This window comes from Osmerus mordax, chromosome 8 (genome assembly GCF_038355195.1).
Source record: "Osmerus mordax isolate fOsmMor3 chromosome 8, fOsmMor3.pri, whole genome shotgun sequence".
Taxonomy (NCBI): Eukaryota; Metazoa; Chordata; class Actinopteri; order Osmeriformes; family Osmeridae; genus Osmerus; species Osmerus mordax.
The window spans coordinates 20,216,419-20,225,860 of NC_090057.1; the positions used below are offsets into that span (position 1 = coordinate 20,216,419).

At 40.5% G+C, this 9,442-nt stretch overlaps 1 protein-coding gene across 1 annotated transcript; it reads right to left on the reverse strand.

The window, feature by feature from the left end:
• LOC136947806 (NADH dehydrogenase [ubiquinone] 1 beta subcomplex subunit 1-like) lies at positions 1–1,018 on the reverse strand. The gene is made up of 3 exons (XM_067242005.1): positions 927–1,018; positions 268–412; positions 1–173 (listed from the first exon to the last, which is right to left on the reverse strand). The coding sequence occupies exons 2-3, from the start codon at positions 405–407 to the stop codon at positions 137–139; spliced, it is 177 nt and encodes a 58-aa protein (XP_067098106.1). The 5' UTR covers positions 408–412; positions 927–1,018; the 3' UTR covers positions 1–136.
• Positions 1,019–9,442: the final 8,424 nt, after the last annotated feature.

A 9,442-nucleotide genomic window follows, 5' to 3' on the forward strand; every position in this document is an offset into this window, starting at 1 on the left:
TTTTTGATGACAAAAGGTAAGTTTATAATTGGTTGATACATCCCATAAATGATAAAGAATTCTAGATAGCAGATGAGACGACCATATTATTGCACACCAAGACATAGGGACACTAAATATTCCAAGACAGACGGGTCTATTTCCAGGTCACCTCCTCGCCTGGCTTTAGTTCCCTGTGAAGAAGATAGACATACTTAAAGGTTGAAGGGTAAGGCACAGACGATACATGTCATGTTAAGTGAACGCTATTGATTTGTAAGATCATACCTGCTGTATAGGGCACTTTTATTCCTGAATGCCGTCAACTTCATGTCTTGTGCTCGGTCCATGTAAATTCCGATCACAAAGCCAATGGGTACAAGTATGTTAGCCCAATGCTCACGAACAAGGGCTGCAAAGTTCATCATGTTTCCTGTAATAAAAGACATGCTTTGAACAAAGCAACTTTGCCAATCGTTTTGATTGCGCTAACGACACCGTAATGTCGTAGTACAATATGATGCCCTTTTCGCTGCCGTTTTTGACATTTTTAGATAATCGGTCAGAATCAATGAGGTTAATATAAATATTGGTCACCGACTTAGTGATGTTAGCACGATGCTAACTTTGTGGTTAACTAGCTAGCTGTACTTGTGGTTAACAAGCTTTAGCTGAAGTTACCGTAGTGCTCCAATAGTGACACCACATCGACTCACATCAGCAAGTTATTTAAGCTTAATGTTAAGCTTTTCGAGCTTGGACTAGGTAGCTATCTTACTAGCTGTAATTGCTAGCACATATTTACCCCGGTAGGCTACCTTGCAGAGTAATACCATTCCTATAATGTTTAAACAATACATTGACTGATTACACAAAATACAGTATTTCAACAATCAACATTTTTCAAACACGCTAAATTCATTAGAGAAATAGTTATTGTCTTTTACCAAGTCAAGGCCTTTCTTCCCCTGTATCGCTGGGTATCACTGGGCATCAGAGGGCATTGGACTCTACCAACTCTTCTGAAATGCAGTGCGTGTGTATTTAAACAACATCAATAAGGATTAATAGCGTAATGTAAATAATATTTTCGTGATGTGACCTAGACAGACATTTTACAATATAATTACACAGTGCGGTGTGAAAGACGTGGGGGACATTTTGAGTGCATGTTGTCCACAAAATTGGCACTACATCACCATGGTATCACCCATTGACCTTTTACATTCAGCGGCAAACAGAGCACGCACCGTGGTGGGCCGAAGCTCAAAATCGTGCATTTGAACGATCCCTGGCGATAGAGGAGCTGGATTTTTCTGTATCGCTTTAAAACTTTTCTATAACCCTTTTAAAATGAGTTGGCATGTCCAGTTCTTGCACATTTTTCAAACAACAAACATTTTGTTTCTTTATCGACACAGGCATGTTTTCCGGACAACTGTGGTCCGCATCCAATCAGATCTTATATGACACCTTCATAAAATCGCCCAATCGTGTACCCCGATATTCAAGGCGAGTCAAGTAGGAAGTAAACATTCACGTGCATTTTGCTGAGCCTGTATACTGTCAGTGGGTGACTGGGCGTCAAATGCATGGAAAAAAGTAAAACAAATGGGTAATTCAGGTATTCTATAAAGACGCATTGCAACATTCCACTTGAACAAGCATAGTTGTTACATTATGCTGCTGCGATTACAGGGCTGCCAACTTTTGCAAAAACCTTGGAGTGAGATTTGGTATTTGGTCCCCCACGCCTCTCCAGTAAACTTTTCTGGGGGGTATCATGATTACAGAAAGGGATCGTATTATTTTTTATATTGATACATTTTTTGAGACTGCTAACGATCCGAGTGTTAATCAGGCACGGAGCCAGACTTTGTAAACATTATGGGCTTAGCCCAAACCTAGGACGTATGGGTCTGATGTGATGCAAGATAGGGACTTCCACACGTAATGCGAGCGCGCATACCGCACAAGCAAAAAAAAATTGCCATTATTTGAGCGCAAAATAGTTTAATTGAGCTTTATGTAAAATAAACATAGACGTTTATCAAAAAACCTTGTCTAGTGATGCCATCACTCCAGCCCTGCTCCCATCCATCCTTGCTGACGCGTATCGTTACGGTAGGGCCCCCCGGCCCAACTATCCGTAGCCTATCTAAGAAACCTTTTTGGAAAAGACGGGCTATGGACCCAACCAACTCTATTTGGGAGGGGAGAACTCCCTCACATGGTACAACCCATGCAGAGGCTGAGGTGTCAGAATGCGGAACGTGTGTAGCCTACTTCAAGAGAAGATAATACTAACGTAACAAATGTCAACAACAAAAAATCCTCGACCGGCCCAAAAGTGAAGCGGCCCACCGGGAACTCTCCCGATTCTCCCGATTACCCACCCCGGCCCTGTTTACAACGTTAACAGGGCTAGTTGGTTGGCGTTGCCTTTTCAGCGTGAGATATACAAGGTGTGGCGTGAGAGCGTGTGAAATGGTTGAAATGCGTGTGTCTCACGGCCAATGGGTGAGAGTTGGCAGCCCTGCGATCATCAGAGAATCTGATAGTCATCAGAGCAACTGTTGTGTTTTGGGTTTGTTGCTGGTGTGGGTGGCATGGTGTTTCAATGCATAGTATTCATGTGACGTCACTTTCCAAGTGGCACGCCCCCTTGGAGGGCAAAAAAGACTTTCCGCTGCCCGCCACGCATTATAAAGTCATACATCTTTTTTGAGTCTGTTGCTTTTGTGTTGCCAAAATGCTGGATAGTTGTTGTTCTATTGGATGCAGTAATCGAAGAGGAGACAAGCCAGGGCTGCTGTTCCCGATAACGATGGATCGTAGCTGTTACGAGGGTTCTCTACGATCAAAATAACGATCCATCGTTACTTCTTATGTGCGTTTCCCGAACATGCTCGTAAGGAGAACCATCGTACATGTTTCTTAAGTTCCACTTAACAAGACCCTGTCCATTGTACTGAAATGTGATTCTTCTGACAAAACTTTAAAGGGGCGATGGATTGCAAAACCGGTTTTACCTTGTCATAGTTGAAAAATGACAGTTTGGTGTGTAAAATAGACATACAGTGAACTTCAAAGTCCATTGAAACCTCTTTCCTATCAAAATTTCACTTTTTGAAACTGCAACTTGCAAACGCTAGCTTTTGAAACAGTGCAAGTTGTGACGTCACAACTTGCAGCATCAACTTTGTCACGCCCCAAAATTTACATTTACCCGCCCTCTGGTTTTCTGGTCCAGGAACATAAACGGAGGTCGCGTAGATCTCCGACACTTTTTTTAAATAACTGCGCGCTGCTTGGTTTTTCCACAGGAATTACAAATAAGAAAGTTCATACGTTTTCAAGATATTGAAAATGGAGAGCCGTAAATGCAGTGTTCCAGGCTGTACCGGGAATCCTGACACATTTCACCATCTTCCCAAAGAACAAGACACTAGACAGGCATGGCTGATGTTTATCTATGGGAATATCCCTATTAGGTACGACGCTAAAGTATTAATTTGCTCAGACCATGTCACAGAGGAGAGTTTTGAAAACCTGGGACAATGTAAAGCAGGATTTGCTATGAAGCTGTTGCTGAAAATAGGTGCTGTTCCGACCTAAGGTTCATCACAACCGCAAGCTGTATGATGTTGTCGCTAACAGTTATTAGCAATGCTAACGTATCCTGCCTGTATCTAGCTAGCATCGGTAGAATGTGTGATTATTTAGTTTATTGGCAATGGGGTTAACGTTATTTCTTGTTCCTGACTGTGTTTCATTCAAATAAATAACCAGTGTTGTCATGTAAATCACAATTCAAGATGCATGTTTGTCCAGATCAATTTTTCAACAAGATAGCTAGAGCTAACAAGCTGAGTTGAATCACGATAGTTTGTTTGGTAAGCTGTAGCTAGTGCTAACGTTACCCACCTAAGTCGATCCTGTTTGCTTGCACAGGGATCTTCTACGCTAGAGCTACGTTATAGACAAACATCTGCCATGCCCTAGCTCATCTGCTTTTTATTAACGCTGATTTGCAAGGAATGCAAGAACAGCTAGATAGCGAAAACACCTACAGTGTCACGATATACTGTAGTTTGGTTGCGAAGCTGTAACGTTCTACCCACCTAAGTCGATCCAGTTTGCTTCGACAACAGAAGTGGAAACAACTAACAAAATAATTGGGTGTGCTTTGCCTTCGGCAAGGGCGCAACCTTTGTTCTCTCACATATATATTATTATTATTCTTTTTGCCCCCCTAAAACTCAGTCAATATTTGGCCTACATAGACAAAGTAGGTGTCAAAAGTTTCGTCTTGGTAGAGATTGAGTTGCTTCTATTGGAATTTACGTTCCGTTGCATGGTTTAGGCTGAAGTTAAGTTTTTGTGGCGAAAAGTGAAGCTAACGGTGGCTAATTTGCTAGCCACAGTCACTGACGTTACTAACGTCACTACGTCACTAACGTCACGAAAACACGCGTGACTACCTTTGGCAGAACATTCGTTTCGCATCTGTTAACTTGGGGGATAGCTAGGCTAACTATAGCTTTACTGCAAGGCAGCTGCAGAAACGCCACAAGCAAAGAGGCCAGGGTGATAACTATTTACTAATTTTACTTTGTGATATGACACACAATTGTCGTGTGTAATGTACAGTATAAGCTGATATTATTAAGGAAGTACATCTACTTTCGGAAACAGTAGTCTACTATTTCACTGAAGTATTAGCATCATGACATTAGCTTCTGTTGCCCGGGCAACACATACTACAGTGGTCTATGATGCATCTGTTTTCAATCGTTAAAATAAACATTCCTCACAAATACACTTTCGTTGTAGGATTTATTATGACGTTACATTACAAGTAAACGATTTGTGGGTGAAATTATCATTACCTGTGGTTTCAAACCAGTGTAGCACACTGCAACGCTGTAGCCTACGCGAGACACTACAAAAACATCTACACAGCTGTAGGAAGTCAAACGGCGACAGAACATGTTCGGCACTCCCCTTATATCGCATTTTGCGTTGTTACTGACAATGATCGCTACCAGTGAGCTTTTTATGAAAGCGATTTTCCACTAAATAAATGTCAAGCTTATTTACGTTTTTGGGGGCATATTTTCAGTTAGCAGATGGTACTGTTTGAATCGCGATTCCATCTTCTACTGCCGGTAACGTCGTACAATAATCTTCAAAGGGGGTTCTTTATTCATGAATGAATGCAATATGAGTAGGCTAAATTCCTTAAAATATCACGAGAAGGGAAAAACTTAAAAGGACGTTTAAGTCATAGAGATTAGGTCAATTTTTACACCGGTCTGCCAAATTTATTCGTTTTGATTCAACGATGAGGCTGCCTCTTGCAGGTGAAATTAGAAGACATCTATTTCATTCTACACTTCACTCGTATTTTCAGTTGTAAATGAGCAGCAAAAAAAAAATGCAAGCAAAGAGGCCAGGGTGATAAATATTTACTCATTTTACTTTGTGATATGACACACAATTGTGATGTGTAATGTACAATATAAGCTGATATTATTAAGGAAGTACATCTACTTTCGGAAACAGTAGTCTACTATTTCACTGAAGTATTAGCATCATGACATTAGCCTGTGTTGCCCGGGGAAGACATACTACAGTGGTCTATGATGTATCTGTTTTCAATCGTTAAAATAAACATTCCTCACATACATTTTCGTTGTAGGATTTATTCTGACATTAGTAAACGATTTGTTGGTGAAATTACCATTACCTGTGGTTTCAAACCAGTGTAGCTCACTGCAACGCTGTAGCTTACGCGAGACACACTACAAAAACATCTAGCTACAGTACACAGCTGTTTACGAAGTCAAACGGCAACAGAACATGTTCGGCACTCCCCTTACTTAAATCAAAAGTCTATCTAACTACTAACCTGAACTTCATTGCCACAGCCTAAACGTTGTCAATCTGTTCATGAAAATAATTAATTTCAGCCTAAACCGTACAACGGAACGTTAAATCCAATTCAACCAACGCAATCGCTACCAAGACGAACACAGCAGTAGTCTACTAGTACTGTACCGTAGTAGTACAATTTACCGGGGCAGCTTCTCCACACAGGGCTATATCGCATTTTGCGTTGTTACTGACAATGATCGCTACCAGTGAGCTTTTTATGAATGAGCGATTTTCCACTAAATAAATGTCAAGCTTATTTACGTTTTGGGGGGCATATTTTCAGTTAGCAGATGGTACTGTTTGAATCGCGATTCTATCTTCTGCCGGTAACGTCGTAGAATGATCTTCAAAGGGGGTTCTTTATTAATGAATGAATGCAATATGAGTAGGCAAAATTCCTGAAAATATCACGAGAAGGGAAAACTTAAAAGGACGTTTAAGTCATAGAGATTAGGTCCATTTTTACACCGGTCTGCCAAATGTATTCGTTTTGATTCAGCCTGTCAGCTGCCTCTTGCAGGGGAAATGAGAAGACATCATATTTCATTCTACACTTCACTCGTATTTTGAGTTGTAAATGAGCAGCAAAAAAAAGATGCTTTCAAATCTATGTAATCTTTATAAATAATAAGTAGGCCCCATGCATTTTTATATAAAATATACAGACCCCTGTGCAACCGACGCAAGCAAGCACACCCTACAATTTCCCCAGAAATTGTATCCTCTAGTTTCAAATGATATCTAGTCAATCTGTTGAAAACAGTGTTGTGTAGACACAATAGATGTATTTGTATGTTTTTATTTCAAGTCTCCACCTTCATTTTTTCAGTGAGTGTTGGCCGTGTTGCGTCTTTGCTCCACAGCTTCACTTGTTGTAAACCAACCAATCAGCGCGCAGCTCATCTATATATTCATGAGCATACCATAAAAGGAGAAAACCTAGCGTTTTTTTCCCGGGAAAATTTCAGAGGATGTATCAGGGGGCATAGAACAGCACCCAGGCCATTTTCAGCCCAACCAATGTTACATACCCTATTCGGAGACCTTAAGGAACAGTGTGAAATACCCCCAAAAAAACAGTCAATCACCCCTTTAAGACTTTTAAATTAAAACGTTAACCAAAATAATTGACGAATTACGGTATACAAAAAATATTTTCTGTCGCTACAGAAAACGTTTACATTTATTATAGGCTACTTATTTGAGTACTTTTCAATGTACATTGTATGATCCTACATGAAGGAAAAGACAATAAGGTGAACGTGCAAACTGTGCTGCATCTGAGTTTCACACCGGTGTCAGGACCCTGCAATCAGCGACACAGGATGCTAAATACCAAGAGGAGGTCTTGGAAATTAAGTGGGCTCGTCTCCAAATTGAACCAACAAGGTAGTGTCAAATTCAGGTTACCTTATAGCCTAAGCATATAATGTTTATTTTAATTAAGTAAAGGCTGAATTGTGTATTGTATCATATATTCAGTGTTGCTTGTGTCGCCCATCCTTACATGTTTTTGTTTTTTCACCTTGGATCCATGTGAGGAGCAGGAGCAGGGAGAACAAACTCCAATAAAACAACTATTTCTCAAATTACTTGTGCCTTGGTTTTTAACTCTTCTTGGTACTCCACTTTCCATAGGCAAATATATATACGAGTCCTATATTTACTACTTGATTGAACTACAAGGTTAAAAAATTGTATCACACATGGCATGTCCCAGCTTGCAGCCTAAATAATTCAATGTACAAATACAAGCATCTCAATCCAACATATTTACTGTCTTATTTTCTAGTGTTGACTATATCTACAATCTTGCAATAATAGGCCAACAGCTTTCCAAGACCATGTTTGCAATCTCATGATTCTCACATATTGGCTACAAGTGACATTGTGACAAATGACAAACACATACGTAAGTAATGAATACCCCATGTCTTCAACATGGAATCATTGTTTCTGACATGAATAATCAACTGTACTTTAATTGATGGTTGATCAATTATACTCATTATGAGTGTAAGATATGTCAGATGACATCGTGATGCTCCATGGTGCGTTTCCCGAAAGCATCGTAAGCCTAATTATACTACTCCGACTCCGTTATGGACAGACAGACAAACGGAGTCGGAGTAGTATAATTAGGCTTACGATGCTTTCGGGAAATGCACCCCTGGCCAGTGTTTCTTTAGAATTTCGTCCGTTAAAGAAAACCCAGAGAAGAGGAGATTGTGGATTTGTGCTATTAAACCTAACGTTACCTCTGTCTCCGGGGAGGGCAAACAATGCCAGCCGTCCAAATATACACGTATTGGCAGCTAACACTTCATCAAGCTCAAGTAAAGTTAAACACAAGAATATACAGGTATATTAATTATGGAATTTTTTGCCATAAAACACATCTTTATCTAATCGGTTTGACATTGTTTGTTGTGTATCGAGGCGACCAACTGCAGTTGTCGTAGTGAGTTAAAGTTAGCTAGTTAGCTAAATAGTTGGGTTGTTGTGTTAGACACAACTAAACTCAATGCATTTGGAATTCAATTATTTGGAAATTCCTTTACACCGATATTCAACTGAATGTAAAACAAAGACAATGTGTGAGGCTTGTGTTAAGACAAGCTTGTGTTAAGCTTTTTCATACTCATTTGGTCCTTTGTTTTTATTTACGTTTTTCACAGCATCCCAACTTTTTTGGAATCGAGGTTGTAATAAGTAAAAATTAAAGGACTTTCCGTTTGAATAGTGAGCAGTTGTTTAAGAGAGAGAGGGGTTAGATAGTTTACAGTAGCTATTAGGTGCATTCGACTTCATGCAGCGGTGGCGCCGACAGCCGGCTGACTTGAAGCTGAGAATCCCATTGGCATGAAGTCGAACTCACCTAATGATATCACATAGTCATCACAGCCTGGGCTGCGGGTGCTGTATATGGTTCGCAAGTGCCAAACAATTGCAGTTTGTGTCCATACCTTTCCTTTTCTTTAGCTAAGAGGTGATCCAAAGAAACATGGGAAGGTAAATTTGCCGGCTTTTGCTGCGTCTCAACGGTGTGAGACGCCATCGCCAGCAGCTTTCTGCCCTCAAGTAGTGATGTGTCGTTCGTGAACGATTCGTTCATTTTGAACGAATCCTTACAAGGACTCGGGAGTAACGAGTCCTCTCAAAGAGTGATTCGTTCATTTTCTCGTGGCCGCGCATCGGGACTGTTGCATAGGCTCTTCCAAGTAAACAGAAATGATTCGTTCATTTCCCGACTCGGGCTTCGGGTACGAGTCTTTGGATCATTTTTCACGTGACCTGCATAGGCTCTGTAGTGGTAGCTAGAGGAAACGAACGATTCGTTCATTTCCCGACTCGGTCATTCTACGAGTCTTTGGATCATTTTTCACGTGACCTGCAAAGGCTCTGTACTGGAGGAAACAAACGATTCGTTCATTTCCCGACTCGGTCTTTCTACGAGTCTTTGGATCATTTTTCACGTGACCTGCATTGTATTTTTTTGTAGAGGAAACAGTTACTTCATTCC

What these genes read in the sequence shown, in the direction of transcription:
- LOC136947806 (XM_067242005.1), bottom strand. Translation starts at nt 407, where the DNA reads ATGATGAACTTTGCAGCCCTTGTTCGTGAGCATTGGGCTAACATACTT. An exon ending in AAAAGTGCCCTATACAGCAG is followed by an intron (nt 174 to 267) that starts GTATGATCTTAC and finishes TCTTCTTCACAG; the next exon opens with GGAACTAAAGCCAGGCGAGG.